The sequence below is a fragment of the Agelaius phoeniceus genome, chromosome 5 (genome assembly GCF_051311805.1).
Source record: "Agelaius phoeniceus isolate bAgePho1 chromosome 5, bAgePho1.hap1, whole genome shotgun sequence".
Classification (NCBI taxonomy): Eukaryota; Metazoa; Chordata; class Aves; order Passeriformes; family Icteridae; genus Agelaius; species Agelaius phoeniceus.
In genome coordinates this window covers 51,409,711-51,429,876 of record NC_135269.1, presented here as the reverse complement: position 1 = coordinate 51,429,876, position 20,166 = coordinate 51,409,711, and the positions used below count along the sequence as shown (strand labels likewise).

Here is a 20,166-nt window from a genome sequence, read left to right as displayed (position 1 = left end):
GCAACTTTGCTGTTACATTTAGCTTTAACTTTTTTTTTTCTATTCTTCTCTCTTGCTGCTCAAGTAATGATGCATAGCTCTTGAGAGAGAGTCAGAAGAATTTCTGTCTGGGTTCAAAGTGTCATTTACAACAACGAACTAAATGGAGAGAAAATGTGCTCATTTTTGAGTTTTGGATTTGTTTTGTTTTGAAATTTTGGCAATATTTTCTGAAAAGAGTTTTGTTTGCTTAGAAGGGTCCCCTGCCGGTGCCAATATACATTTTTATTTTCATGTAGTTATTTTCTAGAGCCTGTTCCTTTAATTAACTCCTACTTAAACAGGTTCATTAATAAGAAATTTCTTCCAGTTTGATAAAACTGAAAGACTCCACTTCAAACTCTTGCCAAAGTTTTTGAAGCCTCATCTCTCCTCCTCACTGTGGTGCCAGTTGTCATCCTTCAGTCCTACCACTGGAGCACACAAAGTACTTTTCACTAATAGCAGGAGATGCTCAGCATTTCTCTAAAACTTTTGCCAATTCTTCATTTCTCCATTTGCCCCGTGTCAGAAAGAACTACAGGCAGTCATCAGAAAGTCCATGATGCAAAAACACATTTAAAGACCAGTTTACAGAAGTTGTCCTTTATTTTATGCCTTTCAGACTTGACCACATAAGACCACACCACCCAGGGCCTGCATTTCATAAATGCAAGTGAAGATTTATCTGAATTTATTTGAAGCTGGTGGGACTCAGTTCTTGTGCAGATCAAGCTACATATATTCCATGCTGACAACTCAAAAATATTCAAAATGAATGGCATAAGTTTGACAGCAATGACATCTTCCTGTGTTGCATGTGTAGGCATTGCTCACTGTTCTTATAAATGTTCTTATAAACCCTGAGTAAAACACTCTTAGCAGGATTTAATGTTTGTCCTGTTTCATAAACTCCCTCCACCTTCATCTTTAACTCCAGGATCACAGAGCTCCCCTGATCCAATGCTCAGCTCCAATACTGGTATTTTAAAGCCTAGGTTTATGTGCTGGTAAAAAGGTACAATAGTTATATGTCTTTAATGAAGAACTGGATTTACTTGCTGATAATATTTTTCACAGATTTCTTCTCTTCTTTAAGGATTGCCAAAGAATATAAATTTTTGACAGAGAAAACAGTTCCAACATGTTAAGTTACTGAAAATGAGTATAGACATTAGTGAACTTCTAAAGATTTATAGCATTTGCACAAGGAAAACTGGATGTCCTCCTCAGAAGAAGCTGACATCTTTAAGGCAAAAATAGGAATTAAAATCACTCTCTAGCTGTTAAAAAAACCCCTCCAACTTCAAGGAATAAAATTTTACAATAAACCATCCTTTTTGATTACCAAATAAATGTAAAATGTATTCATAACGATTTATTTTAAAAATAAATTCATCTGCTCTAGAATTTAATGAAATAAAACGAAACATATACAGTCATTTTTTCAAGACTAAGGCCTTCACGCTTTTCTTTGCTTTCTGGAAAAAAAGGCATTTATACTCTCCTTTTTTATTTTTTTGGTGTTATATTTTTATTCTGATCATATCACCTTGCTCACAATAATCTGTTCAATTTCTTCCTTTTTTTTGATGGAAAGTTTTATAAAATATTTTCACATTTTTCACTTGGCATTCTTCCTCCCCAAATGAGACAGGGCATGACGTGACATACTCAGATGTGTTCTGCCACAGACAGAGCACATCTCTTGGCTTTGGCTCATGTTTAGTAATTTTATTTTGTCATGTTTGCAGGCATTCTCTTGGTGGCCAGAACTGTTGGCTGAGCATGCAGAGAAGTTTTTGTCTCTGTATTCTGTTGACATGGATTCAGCACTTGAGGCACAGCCACAAGACTCCTGGGACAGCTTCCCACTTTTCCAGCTGCTGAATAATGCCCTCAGAAATGACAGTAAGATCTCAATTTTTTAACATACTGTTTGCATAAGATTTTTCAATGTACCCACACCTTAGAATGTGTTTCTAAACAGGATAATGCTCAAAATAAATGTGACAGTTCCTGTTTTTATGATACATGTCCTGGTGTTCCATTTCCTGCAAGCTGAGCAGTTTCTCTCTATCCTTGCACCATTTCACTCCTTATTCTGGCAGTTCATTAACCAGTTGGTATTCACAAATTAATCAGTATTGAATCAATTATGTACAAGTAGTATAAGAGGTATTGATAGCTTGCATTTAATCGATATTGCTTAAATAAAGTTGTCATTTATATTTCCTTCTAAGCCTCCTAAACTTCTTTCACACTAGTTTTGTCTATAAAGGTATAGTAGTGTTGGCATGAATGGAATAAAATACACACAAAAAATGTTCTGTTTGGATCCTTTGTTGGGCAAACTGCAACTTCAGGAACTTAGTAAAATCACCATGATGGCAATTGAAAAGGTTGCTGAAAAGGGTGCAGGAATTTTTCAATCCTGCTGCAGATCTCAGAAGAGCTGGGCTCCTGAAAGGTGGTTTATCCACTACTTTAAGTGGTGTCCAATCATCTAAAATCCAGATTAAAAATCTGAAGTCTGTATTCAGATGGGATATTCAGCCTATTGTTCTACCATCATACCTTTTCAGTTAAGGAAGCACATCTCTAGTTGTGATGTTACATGCACTTAAAGCAATTCTTTGGTTTCTGTACACTGTATTTTAAAGTAGTCTTACAAGAAGGATTTGTGACACCAGTTTTAACTTTATTCTGGTGTCATTTGTGTTCCTCTGAGCTTTGGTTCCAACCTGAGAGAAGGGTCAGGAACAAAAGAGGGTTTTCCTCATATGCAAGAGTTTGCTAATAGACTGCTGATTTTTCTTTCTTTAAAAGATTAAATGGATAATAATGCTAAATTACTAGAATAGGCTTAATTAAGAAAGACATTTTATGAAAACTTCCATGTTAAAGCAACTATGACAAATATTGTAAGACTTTAACTGAAGGACATGAAACAACTGTTGTATGAAATATCACACCTGTATACCAATTTCAGTAATTCCCTAATGGTAATAGATATATTAAATGACAGTTTCTGGCAGGTGAAAACCATCTGGAAGATTACACACTTTTTTCAGAACTACTGGAAAGAAACCATGGAAATTAGTCACCTATTAATCAGTGGACATGTTACCAAGGGGCAAGTGACTGTTCTACCAAGAAGTGATTCCCAAGTGGAACATACCTCAGTGCTTACTCTTTAATTAACAGCCTTTTCACCTTTTAACTGCATTAAAAGCATTAGCAAGAGCTCCCCATGCTTATATAATATATTTTACAATCTTCCAAGGTAAAAGAAATAATTCTGACTTTACCCTAAGTGAAAATCTTTTCCTGAAAACTATCACCCACATAAAAATAAATGTAGGAAAAAATCTAAAAAAGGAAAAACTGGAATGTGGTCTCATGAGGATAAAAAGGCTAGTGTTAATAATTAACAGGGAGAGTGAAGTGGAGTAAATTAGCCATAATAGAGCCCACAGTGACTGGCAAAGTCACCTCTCATTATCAAAAAACTCATTAGGAAATGAAGAGGTGGAAATCCCACTGCGTTATTCTCACTCTCTGGCTATATCAGAGATTACTTTTCAGACTTCTTTCAAATGAAGAACAGTTAGGTCACCATATTGCATATTAGGTTAATCTTCACTGAAATTTGGTGGACTGACACCTGCATATTATTCTATCTTGAGAGCATTAAATGAGCTCTAAATCTTTGGTGCATCAATCAGTTTTCACATAAACCTGACATGAGAGAACTCCTAACAATAAAGAAACAATCTTACATTTTACAGCATTAAAGAAAACTTGCATGTAAAACTATTTTTACAACTACATAACTAAAGTATAATAAAAAAACCTCTGAGATAATGAAAATTCATATTCAAAGAATACTGAAGGTGCTATTTTACACGGTGTAAAAACATTGTACAAGATTCAAGGTGAACACTTCCAAGTCAGCATTCAATTAACAATAAGAAAAAATGCATTTTCCAATATGTTGTTTTATTTTTTATTAAGAGAGGGGAGGATGGGGATGTCACCTTAAGACTCTCCATTTTTTCTGATCTTATTCCACAAGGAAGAGTACATCAGCGATTGCATTCCCATTTAGTCTAACTGAAAAACTTTAACAAATAGAGGGAGGGAGGAGGATGATCTTCCCATCTTGTAAAATATTTCTGCTGCTCTCTTGAGAGAACAGCTCTCATGAGAAAATCTAACTGCTAACATCTAACATCTCTCTGCCAACTACAAAAAGTGAATTAAAAAATTATATTCACTGCGGAGATGAATAATAGATTGAAGATAAATTCCTTGTGTTTTTTCAAATTGTAAATATTTGAAAAAAATATCATAGCTGCTTTTATAGTATGCATTTTAATGATCTCCAGAGTTGCTATTGTCCACACACAATTATGCCTGACTCTGATAAGCTTTGCAGACTGTACAGCGATAGCAGTACTCAATATCTCTCTAGGACAGCAAAATTATTTTTTCCAAAATTAGATATTCATAAAGGGAAGAAGAACATAGTTGCCCCAGGATTGTATCTTATTTTCTGTAATGACTATATTACTTTTCTTCCACAGAGCCTATAAATTGTGTTTGAAGGGGCCTGCTTTAGAGGGCAATTTACATTCTGTAGTTGTTTAATTATTCAGATTAATCTGGTTTTTAGTGCCCAAAAGAGACACGTATTAATTTCTCTTAATTTAACGTTTTGTGAGAGATATCTTTTAGTGGCATATGCCTAGTTAGATATTTTGCTTGTTATAGAGGTTTTCCAACTCTAGTCAGTATTCTGATCATTTTATTACCAAGTTTTCTCTGCAAGTGTCACTTACTGACACTTTGTCCTGTGCTGTTGCTCAGCATTATTGCATTGCTACCTTGGCATGAACCAGTCAAAACCAGGGGTGTTATAAAGGTGACTCATTCCTTCAAGTCTTACTCAGTGGAATGTCTGTGCACCTGCTCTAACTCTGCCACTGTCTGCTCTAAAGGGCAGAGTCTGATGAAGCTGATTTAGAAAAAGCAGCATGTTGAGTGTTAGTCTTTTGAAAGCCATTGCCATAATTATGGTTATTGACTTCAAACAGGAATTCTCTGATACACTTTTTCCCACTATTGTTGCAGAGTGGCAAGCACCCCCAAAGACAGAATCATCACCTTCCTGCTTTGTTACAGACTTTGTACCACTTTTGGACTAGAATTTATGTATAACATTGTACCCTATCTTAAACTAGAGGGTAGAGTTAGAAAACAACTTGGATTTAAGGTAATCAGAGCAAACTGTATACCCACCCCAATACCTCAAACCTTACACTTCTCATTCATTGTAGGGTATCTTTTCTCAGATCAGGGACTCAGTCCTATTAGGAACTGCTTTGAAATCATAACCTTCAGATAACAGCTGCATGTCTTGGTTATTGGTACTGAGAGTTAACTCAAGCTGCATTGTTCCTTTCCAGAATATTCAGTAATCATTTTTCCTAATGGGACTTATACACAAATTGTGCTATAACCTGTTTATGTCACTCTATCTTGTAAAGTTCAAATAAATTTTAACCTTGCTTTCACAAAGCAAGCCTCTAAATTTCACTTTAAAAATATGTCTTATATCTAAAAATACAAGATAATTTCCATTTAAATTGGAACACTTGCAATTTGTACTGCAATTTAACTAGCTGATTAAGAAATTCTCTGTGGAGGCAGAATATAAACAGCAAATGAACAGGAATATAAACTTTCTTTTCACATGTCATTGGTTGAGTTTCAATTGCTAGAAATATAATCTGGACCCTCAAGGATATTTGCTTCTTGAAATATACTCTTTCTTATTTTGGATTTTAAAATATTCCAGAAAATTCAGGTTATCTTTTCAGTAGAATCCAATTAAGAGCAGAATAATTACAGACTCTCTGACAGAGTGCTAGTTTTGTCAAGGGAAAGGAGACTTATGTTGATCTGTGTCATGCTTGTCTGCCTTTGATTCTGCAGAAGCTCTTGAGGACAGCATGACATGCTGACTCCAGGAAAGCTCCTGAGATGTGCCTGTATTAGTAAAAGCAATAGAAGCCTCTCTGCTTCTGTGGTACACAGGCACAGCAGATTCATTTCCTACTGTTGGAGATGAAACCTCATTCCAGTACTGAATAACTAGACTTTAGATTCATCTCTGATATTTTCTTGTAATATTTTAATATATTTCAGCTAATATATTTCCTAATATGGAAAAAATAGAATAGTTTTCTTCTTCAACTTCAATATTTCAAGAATATCTAGTTCGGGTTTCTGTTTCCATTCCCATAATGTGTTTTCCTTTAATATTGCCTATGCATTACCTTGCTCTGGCATAGGCTTTCATTTTGTTGTTCCTTGTGTGAATATGCATGGCTCATATGATGGCTCATATGAAGAGGGTGTGAGGTGTCTGTATTTAAAAGACAATGGAGTATTAAGCTGCACAGCTTTGAAGACAAGTGGTAGTTGAGGGATCTGAAGCGTGGCATTTCCTCAAGGATCTCCTGTTTCCCATCTGCTTTGATGCACAGGTATCTTTTGGCAAGATCAATTTTAATCATAGGGTAGAGTGCCATGAGTCTGATGATGCTACTCAGCTATATCACTTATCTCTCTGCTCTGAGTTCTTTCCCTGCCCTGCATTAATCCTTGATGGAGATCTCCAGATGGGTAAATCAGAGCTGCCAAGTCCTTAACCCTGGGAAAACAGAATGCTCATGGAGCTGTTGATCCACGACAGTTCTCTTGTGGGTGTGTACCCACATAGTGAGGGAATTCTGTGGAGGTGAAGTGTAAGTCTTGGCATAATTTTGGAAAATTTCACTTCCCTGTAAAGACTGGTGTCATGATGTTAGGAAAATGATTCAGCTTTTGAACACCTTTACTGACTGTGACTTCTTAAAATTTCATGCTGGCTTCAAAATAACAAGTCACCTTCCTGCCCACGAGGCTTCATTACTGTAATTCCCAGAGCAGTGCTTGTAGCAGAGCATTTCTGCAGTGTGCTCAGAAAATACTGAACTACAAGCTTATGCCTTCAAGTAACTGTGATTCCCTGATTAATTACAGTTCTTCGCTGGTTCACTATAAAGCAGCAAGATTGATTTAATTGGCACAGTTGTATTCTTGCTGTTATTTTTCAGCTCAAAGTTGCCTTGAAAACTCAGTCTAATATGCAAATGGATACTAGCAACCTTTTGTTTCTCAAAGGCAGTGCTCATCAGCTGTTTACTGTGCAACTTCTGTAATATCCAAATCCTCCTCAGTCATTTTTGTTGCTTGTGAAAGGTGCTGTAGTTTTAGGATATATATAAGACAATTATAAATAGAGAAAACTAACACTGTTTTGAATTCCTGATATGGAAATAATAAGCTAGAACTAACTAGTTAACAGTTATTTTGAAGAGCAGTGTAAATAATGGATCATGTTTGTAATGGACTCACAGGTAGTCTCAAGGGTGGATTCTCAAGTGTTTAATAAAGAGATGATCCTACACCTCTGCCTTTTTCTCAGTGGAAACCCTAATAATCTCTGCCTGCTACCTAGCTGCCTGTTTTTATAAAACTTCATGTATCTGATATCTCCATCTCTGCGTCTAAAGTGGTTGGAAATTAGCTGAAAGTTTCAAAATTCTTAGCAAGATAGGCAATTACACAAAGCCAGAGAGCTGATCACATAATATTGTTTCCTCAGGTGAAGGTGATTGATATAGTATTTCCTATTACTCTACAAGGATGTTTTCAAGAAAATAATTTTTTGCTTTCAGATCATTTTATTCAAGGAAAAAAGTAAAATGGTGTCCAGACATTCAGCAACAAGGGCACTCCTTGCAGTACAAGTAGCAACAGGGGACAGAAACTTGACGGCACATTTGCCCCATAGTCTCCATCTCTCCCAAGTTCAGTTTGGGCTGGACATCATTCAGGAATGGAAGGCAAAGTAGTTTCTAGAAGTTATAGAAATTATTTTAGCATGTTAGACATGGAATGGCATTGATAGTAGAACGAAAAGGGATTGTAATTTTAAAGGATGGTGTCCAGGTGAGCTCTGTGATCCAGGCTTTTCTTCCTTGGAAGAGGAGGAAGCCTCCTCAAAATGTGGTTTTGGTGCCCATCCCATTATACAGGAAGGCTGCATGCTGGAATAGGTGGGAGGAGAAACCCACAAAAGAGTTTAAAACAACAGCACACGGAAAAAAGAAAACAAAGGTTGGCAAGATCATGAAAATTTTTCTCTGTGTCTGAGCTTCTGTGATTTCCATATGCACATGGGAATACTCTCATAGGTTCTTATAACAGAGCTAGATTAAAGGGTGAACACAGACACATTCAGAACATGAAACATATATTCTCTTGGTGGGACAGGACATTAGTGTGCTAGGAGTTAGCATTTGCTGAGAGAGCACTTCAGCAAATACAGGGACAAGCAGGGGTGATGGCAAAGTGATTTTCAGATTTTGAGCATGTTCAGTTTGCATGTGTATGCAGTTTTTCATGTAATAAGTCCCATCTGTGAAGTAGATAATATTCTACTGCTTATTAATGGCATTCAAATACTTTTTTTTTCTTTGTTCAGGTATTTTTGTCCTGTCTTGTGTAGAAGTAATGAACAAAATTGCTAATCTTTAGATTCAGCAAAGCATATTATTAATTTTAAGAAGATGCAAAAAGGTTCTGGTTCAGTGAAGAATTTCTGTATGTACCTACTTTTCATTACACTGACAATTTGAAATGTACTACACTGTCCTCAAGGAGCACTTCCTTTATCTTTTCTGAACTGTATTTCCTACAAAGCTAGATCTTACTCTTATAATGCCTTTGTGTACTAAAACATTTTAAGATACACTTCTTCCTGTAACAAAAGGTCTGACATTTTTGTCTCCTCTTTGTTTTTTAAAGCACTTTTGTGCAATGGAAAGTTTCACAAGCACTTGCAAGAAATTTTTGTTCCCATGGTCGTCCGCTACATTGATCTCATGGAATCATCAATTGCTCAGTCCATTCACAGAGGTCTTGAACAAGAGTCATGGCAACCTGTCAAGTAAGTGCTTTTTACAAAATCTGAACAAAGCACCTGCTTATAGCTTTCTGTCTAATAAGGGGTTCTCCCCTGTTGCCCTCTAAATATTCTATTTTTTATTGTATTCCTACATTGTTTATTTCTTCACAGGAGCATCACCAACAGTCTTCCTAATGTAGCTCTTCCAAAAGTTCCAAGTTTGCCTGTTAATCTTCCACAAATACCTAGCTTTACTACACCAACCTGGATGACTTCTTTGTATGACTCCACGTGTGTATTCTTCAATAACTTTCTGACTGTATGTCAGCTCTGCATGGCCTTGCTAGTGTTCTGTGCAGCTGTATTTGGATTGCATGGTGTTTATCCTCTCTTAGTTGGAAGTTGTTGTTTCTTGGGAGTGAGCCCAGCATGGACTGTTAGTGAGTTGCGCTTTCTAGTGCATTAAAACGTAGCAGTCTTAAACCTGGTAACTCAGAAAATCAACTTTGCAAAGGTCTGTCATAGCAGGAATGATGTTTAATACTCTAAACAACCAAATTACTCTTTCGAATTAATAAGCAGTGGAGAACCTTTTGGATGATTGATTTTAGATTGTGGTTTTGTAAAATGAGGCAGCCCATTATATTTTTTGCATGGGTTTGATTAACTCATTTTATATTGGCTCGGAAAGTCATTGATTGTAAATATTGTCTTCAGATTAAATATCCGTGTTACAGGAAAATAGTAAAATGTTAATAAGTGCCAAGGGGAGAAGTACATCCCTTTCTTTGTCTGCTTGAAAAAAAATTATTTCTTTTTGATTTTTCCCCAACATTTCAGTGCTCAGTGGAAATATTCCCATAGTTATAGGTCTGATTTCTGACACATCAATATATGTCAGAGAAAGGCTCATGGAACCTTGTTTTAGCAAAAGTTATATTAGGAAAGCATGAAAGTGAAAAACTTCAAAAAACACACATTCAAAACACATACGTTGATAATATCATTTCAAGACAAGTGTTGACTTTTCAAGTACATGACTGACTCCTAAATAGCACTAGATCTATTTCTGTAAGAGTTAATGCAATCATAGAATACCATGTTAAAAGGGACCTCAAGGATCATCTCATCAACTTTTCCTGGCAAAACCATGGTCTAGGATGGCCTAGTGCCCTGTCCAGATGAATTTTTAAAATGTGCAATGTTGGGGAACCCATCATTTCCTCTGGGGGGATTATTCCAATGGCTGATTGTCTTCATTGTGAAAAATTTCCTCTACTTTCTAATCAGAAACTCCCCAGAAGTAACTCAAACCCATTATCCCTTGTCTTTTTCATGTGACTCCTTGTAAAAAAGGGAGTATTATCATTGTTGTTCTGCTGTTAATTCCCCTAAAAAGTGACAGAATTCCTCTTAATCCTTGGCTTTGGTACCTTTTGTGTTTACTATAGTAATGCTAGGTTTCTCCTGATGTGCTTATGCAAGTCATTTCAGCTTTGAATACAAACTAATTGGCCTTCTGGAACTCAAATTCCTTTCTGTTATCCCCAGGTTTTCAAAGGTCACTTTTTTTTTAAAGAATAGCTTTCAGAGTTAATCTTGGATGTGCTCTTGTAGTCTGCTTTCTAGCAGCCCCATCCAGTAAAAATAAATTGTGTAGATGGAATTTCATATATTTTGAATACTGAATTTATAATGAATACAGATTTTGGTTGGAGGATTATAGTAGTAGATCTTTCCTAAATGAAGGGGTTTGTGCAGCAATATATCTGGACTCTGTGGTCAAAACATGTACAAGCAAAGTAAAATTCAGCCATGGGCTCATCCCCCTTGCATATGTTCTTGTATTCAGTTTCATGGGATATAGGACACATGCATAAAATTCTAAACCAACCAGTGAGGTTTTCATAGCCTTTGGTGAGCAGTGAGGTTGACATGCTGTAAACACTTGCCAGAAGTAGCTGTCATTTTGCTGCTTTTGCAGAGAAACTGGGGTAAGCAGTGTCTCTTACTGGGGTTGTGACCTTTGTAAGGCCATCGTCCCCTTTCAGCCACCCCACACTGCATTCTAGAAGAGATCTGCCATGGTGCTGGCTCTGATGGAGGCACCTCTTCATGTTCTTTCCCCAAAACATAGAGCTTTGAGGTTATATTTATAAAATTTGTATGAATTGACAGTCTCAATTGCAGGCAGCATTAAGTTGCCTTTGTAATACTTTGGTATTCAGGCAGTATTTTAAGAATTAGCCTATCTTAATTCTACTGAAGAGCCAAGTAAATTCTCAGAATGGTCATGTATTTGGGTAAAAACAAAAAACCAAAAGCACTGCAAGTCACTTGTCCCTCCTCCCAGGCTAAGGAGTTTCCTTTTTCCTCCTGGTAATGGTGGCTCAGTTTCTGGCAGAGGAAGTGGGTCACTTTCACTATTATGTAATAGAAAGGAGGAGGGTTTTATTTTCTCCCTCTTCTCCCATACCATCCTTTTTACTTAACTAGTAAGGGTGTTACTAACTAGTAACACACTTACTTGTTAAGTTCTTCAACAAGGAGTAACCCAATACCTTTGCTCCAATATCTGCTAAGCACAACCCAGAGCTTCCTGACAGTTTTCCCTTTCAATGTGATGAACACCCCAGCTTAGATGGACTAGCAGGGTACACTGAATTATACATACAGTCAACAGAGTCATCTAACTCAGGAATGCAAGTGGACTCCTTCTCCCCGCTGCCTCCCCCACGTCCTTCTTCCCCAGTTCACTCTGCTCCCTCCTCCTGGCCACAAAACTGATAATTCAGCAAGAAGATGACTATGTATATCACAGAGTTCTGGGGGACTTTCCTCTTTAACCAAAAAGTGATGATTTTGGCTAGTTAACCATTATCAATTTGAATTGCATAATGTAGAATCTAGAGTCAAAAAAAATGAGAATGAGTAGTCTGTGAGCCAGCTGTGTTAAAGGTTTGGTGAAGTCCTGTGTCTCTTATCTGTAACAGAGAGAGATTTATTATTCTCTAAACTTTACTAATATTTGTGTCCATGCTCTCAAGCTCATGTTTAAGTATTTTCATACTCAAAAGAGCTATTATGTGCCTACCTAAGAATTTTGCTGAAGAGAAAGAAGTAAAAATATATTCACAGTTGGACATCCATTTATGTGCTTTATTGATGAAAATAGATTTTCCCCATATTCACTTTAAATTTGCTACAATTCTCTTGAACATTACTAGCAAAGATTGTTTATATTTTTTAATTAATTGTTTCCTTTTTTGTCCTTGATCATTTGTTTTGGAGCAATAAATATATGCTACTTATCAACGCATTTAGAAAGATCATTACCTTTTTTCCACTTCTTTTTGGGCATTGGAAAGTGAGATATGAAAAGGGAAAATTGTTATGCGTAGCAGTCTGTTTTTCCTGATTGGTCTCTGGAGAAGATAACTCAGAGGACACATTGGCTAGACAAGCAGAGCACTGTGAATTACTCTTCCATTTGGCTGAAGATAATCTTAAAGAGGAAAAATGTTTGAATATTCTGTAAAAGCTTTCAATCAGCCACAATGAGTTTTTCCTTACTTATTCATTCATTCAAATATACTTTTTTAAATGGCTCTTCATATTTTAATTTTTTTGTGTGTGTGTCTACTGGACCTGGGTTTTAAGTTAGATATGTGGGTGATTTTAATTGTTTATGGTTTAATTTATAGATGATTCTTTTCAGAGCAGACTTAACATAGTGTCACTAACCAGAAATATTGTAGATGCACACCTGAGGTTGTTGCTATCTGGTGCCAATCTAAAACATCATCTTCAGGAAAATTCAAGGCTGGGGAAACCTGGAATAAAATATATGGTCACAGTGCCCCAGTATTGATGCAGAGGGAGTTGGTCTGAATGTGTCTGAGCTCCTGTGCTGGAGCTCTCTGTGTGTTTGTGAGTGCTGAGGGAGTCAGGAGGACACCTTTTATCTCTGTTCTGAGGGGCTGTGTCTGCAGTGCCACATACATTCCTGTCATAGAGCTTACCTCCAGCAAAGTGCTAGGAGGCCATGGCCTGCATTTCCAAGGATGGGTATTTAGAATTATATCCCTAGGACTGATGGCATGGGGAAATCTGGCTGATCTGCTCTCTGTGGAATAAGGAATTATGAATAGCTAGGTCCTGTTGAGCATTCTGGAAGACAAATTTATATTGTGGGGCAAATTTCTTTCCTTCTGAAATTATTAATATGCAGTAAGAAAGAAGACTTGAGAAACTTGTTTTGGTTGCTTGATCCTTAGGTTGCCTCAGCCTTGAGCTAAGAGAAGTCATGGGGTAGCTCTGTCCCCAATGTCTTTGAGGGACTTTAACTGATGGTTGCAAAGGTTCTGCTCCAACCTTCTGCCTCGTCTGCTGGTGAAAAGTAGAGAGATGGGGCTGAGTGCAACTGACATTGAAATTATTGAAAATCCTGTTCTGTTGAAGGAATTCTCAATTGACTTTCTGAGCCCTGAACATGTATTTTGAGGCAGCTTAAAAATGAAAAGCTGGAGTTCACAAGCTGGGGGCTCACAATGGATGTAGTGCTTGTGCCATGTTTTCTAAATGGTCTTCACAAAATGCTAGTGGCTCGTATCTCAGTAGTAACCCTTAAAAAAATTGCAGTAATTTGTAAAATGACCATCCCTGTCCTTGGTAGATTATAGCATAAATGAAACCAGCTGCTTTTGAATCTTTGGATTTATTGATAATATTCTTAGATATTTAATACTTACATTTTCATATCCCAAGCCACCCTATGGAGTTTCATATGTAGCAAGAAATTATTCATTCTACATCTACTGTGAAGTCATGTGTGGGAGTATCTTGCAACCAGTGTACTTTATTAGTGTACTGTTTGACTAATTGCTACTGCTTAGGTACCTGGCAAGCCCAGTGGGAAGCTGCCTCTTTCAGCTGTCAGTGGATAAGTGAATTAAGGCTGCATGCAATTCCTAGATTTGATATGCTGCAGGTTCTTGGAGAAACATTATGTCTGGAATCTTATTTTTGTGCTGTGATCAGTACGATGCAAGGCATAAAGCCATAAAATAATTTAAAAGGGACCTCTGGAGATACCTGGTTTGCTTTCCCAGTCAAAGTGTGACCAATTGCAAAGTTAAAATCCCATTAAAATAAATTTGAATATAACAGGATGTGCATAATATTTGCCTTTTTTAATCCCCAGTAATCTTCTCTTACTGCCATGAGCTGATTAATAAGAATGGACAACTAGACAATGCCTCAAAGGTTAAGCTGTGCGACAGCAAAGCAGTAGAATTTGTGCCTAATTTTAAAACTAGGGATAACTATTATAATTTTTAAAGAAAGAATGCCAGTTCAGTTTCCTGGTAGAGCAATATTATTCCTTTCTTTAGACTGAAGTAGCTTTACCATGCACATTCAAATAAAAACTTTTCAATAGTCAAGAACGTGTCCTGTCCCTTCACAAAAAAAAAAAAGGTTTCTTTTGCAGCATTTAGCAAACAAATTAGACATTTGTGTTAGGATGTGTGAACCAGGAACAAACAATTTCTGTTGTAGCACTTTATTTTCTTTCTTTGTCTTATTAGTACAATATGTTAGTCAAATTCAAAGGTCATTGGACAATACTGAATAAAAAATTGAAGGATGAAAACTTAAAATTATATGGAAAGAAAACAAATTAATTAGTGTTTCTCACAGAATGAATTCTTCCATGAACCTGTGCCTGTTGCTACAGTTATAATAATTGTGAAATTTTATTTGATAATATACTTAAACAAAATTAAGTGGCTACTACAATGTAGTAGTAAACAAAGTAGTAAATGTACATAAGAATACATTTATGTTGTTATGAATTCATCATCATGAGTCCTAAAGAGTTTCCTTTGGAATTCCATCAGGTGAAAAAGAAACAACTATGGGAGAGTAAAAATGGTTAAGTTTTTGATCTGATGATGGAAATTATTAGTTTTGTTTCTTGAGAAAGTTTGGATTGTTTTCTAGAAAATACGTGTTTTCAACAGTTACAAAAATACTGAGATTATCCCATTTCTGTCCCCATATGATTTGTCTTATTCTTTTACCCCAATCATCTCAAAACTTGATTTAGTCACTTTTGAATCAGATAAGGTCTAAACAAAGCATCTACAGCTTCAACTGCAAGTGTACACAGCAGATGCAATGTATCTTCAATATTTGCTTGTCATATAACTTAAAAAACAGTCTAACGGGATTATAAATTTTCCAGAAGCTTTGGTTGTTTTTTTCTTTCTGTTCCTTAATTAAACTTAGTGATGTATGAAACTTAGCTGGGGTCCCTCAGCAGGTAGAACCCCTCTGCAAGTTGTAACCTAAGCAGTCCCATGGGCCTTTTTCCTGTTTCTGCTGTTTTCTTTCAGGACCACAATACAATACAAAATTAACAGTTACTGTGTAACACGAGTGGGGAAAATATGCATTATACCGAAAAAGCCTACACTAAAAAGTGTGTTGGGACTGTGGAAAACTGCTGCTGTGCACCATGGTGGACTCAAAACCTGCACCATTAAAGCCAGAGCCAGAGCTGGTTGCTCAGAGGCAGCATTTCCCTCAGGCAGGAGCCCCTGCTGCCAGCTTGTCACTGCCTGGCTGTGCCCTCGCCCGGGGGACATTGCCTCAGGTGACAGGCCTGGCAGCAAGGGGCACATGGCTGTGACTGGAAGGTGAGGGATGCAGGTGTGACACTGAGGCAGCACCTGCTGCAGCCCTGCTGCCCCTCAGGGCCCTGAAGGTGACTGGGCTCTGATTCACCTCCCTGCCCACTGCCCCCATGGGCTGCCACTGGCTGAGGGGTGCCTGAGGGGGGCAGGTATTAGAGGCCCTTCCTGGTGTTTCATTCTGAATCTGACCCTGCTCTGTCCTGAGCACAATCAGTGTTTGCTGACTCCTTCCAGGAGAGCTGGGGTCACTTAACACTTTGATAATTCTCTTCTTCAGTCATAAGGGAGAAGAAACAAACTGATGGTAGAGATGTATTTAAACTGTTTGGATCTGAATTGGGATTGTCAGGCTGAGTTTTGTGTCACTCACATCCTGGAATTCCCTGTTGCATAGTATACTCTAATCTTAAATGGTAATGCAGGCATTGCAATACAACACATTATTAAAATGTAATTAATCTCTATTGACAGTGGAAGTGTAAATGAACTTATTGCTTAGTTGTGTTTTATCACAAGCAATTGTATTTAAATTTAGCAATCAAATCAGGGTGGAAGAACTTTAAAACATTATGGGCAATCTGAGATGGCATAGAGCCTTATTAATCTACTGGTTTTGTTTGTACACAAATTTTCTTGAATAGTTTCTCTTCTCTTTTTTTTTTTTCCCACCCAGATCTGATGCTATTCCCTCAGTTAGAATTCATGAGCATTTATCAAGGGGCTATTTTTCTGGTTATCTCTTTTACCATATTACTACTAGCATCCTCATTCCTTTGGTAGACTTATCTACCAGAGTTATGAAGGCAAGAAAATACATATGCACAAAACCTTCACAGTATTGAAAATACCCATACTGTTCCTGTACCCTGTATTTTTCCTATCTTGACCTGAAACTTGAGCTATTTCATTTTCCATGCTCCCCAACATCCCATCTACCTCCCTATGGGCCATATTTCTCAGCTAACAAATGAGAAATCATTCACTTTTTTCACCCTAAGGGGATATATTTTAAGCTTCCCACTACCATTTTCACATTTTTTAAATAAAAGCTACTGTCATAAAAGATACAGGGAAATGAAGGAAAAAGGTGGTGTGATAAGGAAATCTTATTACCTTAATTATGTGGCAACTGGGATAGACATCCATACATTTATCTTCTGTTTCTTGGGGGCTTGTTTTGTTTCTTTTAGCAATGGATCAGCTACATCAGAAGATCTTTTCTGGAAACTGGATGCTCTGCAGATGTTTGTTTTTGATCTTCACTGGCCAGAACCAGAATTTGCCCACCATTTAGAGCAGAGACTTAAACTCATGGCCACCGACATGATAGAAGCCTGCGTTAAAAGGTACAGTTGAAATGATCACTTAAAAATTAAGAGAGATTTGAAAATTAGCACAGGAGGGCTTATGCTGGCTTGCAGAGGTATAGCTATACCAGAATCCTGTCACTGGAATCAGGGCAGTTCTAAAGAGATCATGACTTCTGTTTATTTCCAGTATCTGGCAATCAGCAATTTGGCAACATCCAGGAAATACCAAGGAGAATTTCTCTATCTGTTGTGAATAGACCCTTGGAAATTAATAAATCAAGTTTGTTTTTTTCTATTCCACATTAGTGGAAAATATTAACAGAACTCAGAATTCTGCTAGAATAAATCTGTCTGCACATTTCCCTCTCCCTTTACTACATTATTCTTCATGTTCAGTTAATAGTACTATTTAATTCTTCAATTTTAAAGTACTGTCTCTAAGAAATATATTACAAACAAAGACTGTACAATATTTCTGCATTTGTACAGCAAACAAAAGAAGGCTAGCTTATAGTCATCCAACTGAAACTAAAAGTTTTATAGTGCTAAATATCTGAAAATTACAGAAAATATAGTGCTGTTTTTCCTTGAGCTGTATCTTAGCATTATTGGTATATTCTTTTAACTTAGTTATAAGTGATCTGAAAAGACCTCTGCCATAGCTTTCAGTAAATATCACTGAATTTAGAAGAAATATCTCTATGTCTAGAAAATTTACAGAGATCTACAATTAGGTGCTTCAGAAAGCTTATTCTGGACATATAAAAATACAGATTTTTTTAAAAAAATAATAGAATGGGGAAAATAAATTTTGTAGATAATTTGTGTTAATCAAAAAATGTACAATATTGATAAGAAGGGCTAAACAAGCAGAGAATCTTTACAGATGACATAGTATTATATTATCTTCTGTAAACACAGTAGGAAAAGGTAGAACCTCAGGCTAAGGATATGAGCCTGTTCCTAGAGCTGGAGTGATGAAATCATGATTAAAAAACCAGAAACATTTAAAAGAACTTTTCTGTTTTATTATGAAAGGGCAGTAATACAGGGAATGGAATAAAAGTTAAAGCTCTAACAAAGAAAGGTAGGAAACACTAAAATTAAAGCAATCCATCTGTTCTAAAGAATTTGGCATAGATGCTCAATCAATTGCAGTTATCTAAGAAATCTTAGAAAAATGGTGAAATCTTAAAGGACTACAAGACTGTTAGTATAATCATAGTCTAAAAAAATAGAGTAGCAAAAAGATTCAGTGCTACTAATACATGGATTATATTGATTTTGAGTTGAAAAAAAAACCTTTATTGTCTTATCAACAGGACTATAAAATAAATTAATATTTTAGACTTAATACATAACATACCAGTCTTAATACACAAATTATGTTTTTGTGTGGTCAAAGATTCTGTATGTTAGGTAATAAAGATTAGAGTAGCAAGGCAGAAAAAAATGGTGGAATTCTTCTCTTAAAACTCTTCTTGTGATATTAATATGATCTTAATTTTTTTTAAATGGAATAGGATCCTTCTGTTCCCATCTTCTAAAAATACTGTGTGAATTTCTGGTATCCACATATAAAAATAAGGGTGAAAATAAAACATTTTATCTTTAGATATGTTGATTTACAGTTTATTTCAGTGACATTGCTCCTTATTTACACTGTTTGAGAAAAAAATAGGGATTTTATGAAGTGCATCTCCTAAAATGTCATAATTGTCAATGTAAATATTAGTATTTTCTTAATATTGAACTCATTTTCTTTATTAAAATTCTTTTTCTGTGAAAGCTAGAAGAGGAATTTCTCACTATATTTCTTAGCAGCAAGTATTTTATACAATAAACTGCATTTTAGCATAGAAAAGCTGGACAGTAAGGGGTATTTTCATTGCTTTATATTAAACACAAGGAAACATATTGTTATCTAGAAAGCAAGAAGATAATACTTTTATTGTTCAACTGAATTCACTAAAGAAATACAGAACCTTGAGATTACCATCAGTGCAATTGTTTATTGAAAGGCTGATATTCTGAATTTACAGAATTTTAATTCTAAAGTGTTCTCATGCATATGTATATTTTTAAGCCAACATGTTTAGTAAGATTTTTAAGTTTACTGTGGTTGTTCAGAATTATCAAAGATACTAATATTATAAATTGTGTTTTAATAAATAGAACAAGAATTGCATTTGAGCTGAAGCTGCAGAAGACAAACAAATCTACAGACCTGCGTATACCTTCTTACCTGTGCACAATGTTTAACGTCTTAGTTGACGCCAAGAAACAGACAGCTAAACTCTGTATACTGGATGGGGGCCAAGAGGTAAGTGGAATTTTGAATGTTTGCTTCCTGTGATTGGTTGATCTGAAACATCTCATACTGCAGACTGTCCTTAGATTAATTTCAGACTAACTGAGATGCAGCACATAGCTCTGTTGGTACAGAAGTGTGCATCAGCTGATCCCTAGCAGCATCATGCAAAGACACAACCCCTCATCTTCCACCAGAGAGCACACAGAGTGCTTCTGTAATTTGTTTGCTTTGACCTGTGAGTGTGTTGAACATTCAGAGGATTTCTTGACTCACAGCCCCTCCAGGAATTTCTCTCGGGCTGCAACAGAAAAAGAGCCCACTTCAGGACTCCTTTGTAATTGTAAAATAGAGCCAAAATATTGTCCTTTGCAGACAGGTTTTAATTTAGTAAGGTTTGGTTTTAAATGGATTATAGACCCAGCATTCATGCCTAGGAATATGCTGGAAATAGAGGAAAGAAATAATCAGGCAGTTTAATGAGGTTTTTTAATTTGGTCTCCAAGGACAGGGACCGTTTTGGCAGTAGTCTGCTGCCAGGACTGTAGGTACTCCACAGTGGAGCACTGATGTGCTTTTGAAGGAAATGTAAACTTCACTGACTTCCATCACTCCTGTGTTGTCACTCTCAGCAGGATTAATCTGTGAAATGAAAAGAGTATGCTATGTAGGTTGGTGAGACCACCAGCAAAAATTAAAACTGGTCTTTCTTGCATTTGTGCTAATGCATTTGGTTTGTAATTTGTTTGATTTGGTTTTGAAGAGACAGTAAAAAAATTTTTCAGAATTTGGCAACAAAAAATGTAT

General features: G+C 36.4%; 1 protein-coding gene across 9 annotated transcripts in view; it reads left to right on the top strand.

Moving 5' to 3' along the window:
• The window catches only part of CADPS2 (calcium dependent secretion activator 2), a 284,388-nt gene that overhangs the window by 226,585 nt on the left and 37,637 nt on the right, over positions 1 to 20,166 (top strand). For 5 of the 9 annotated variants that reach the window (XM_077178999.1, XM_077178998.1, XM_077178997.1 and 2 more), the window contains 5 exons: positions 1,773 to 1,929; positions 8,941 to 9,082; positions 9,212 to 9,331; positions 16,929 to 17,084; positions 19,224 to 19,371. In XM_077178999.1, coding sequence (XP_077035114.1) covers positions 1,773 to 1,929; positions 8,941 to 9,082; positions 9,212 to 9,331; positions 16,929 to 17,084; positions 19,224 to 19,371 — 723 coding nt within the window. The remainder of the gene's footprint in view (positions 1 to 1,772; positions 1,930 to 8,940; positions 9,083 to 9,211; positions 9,332 to 16,928; positions 17,085 to 19,223; positions 19,372 to 20,166) is intronic. The other 4 variants (XM_077179002.1, XM_077179003.1, XM_077179001.1 and 1 more) reach the window with 1 other exon arrangement.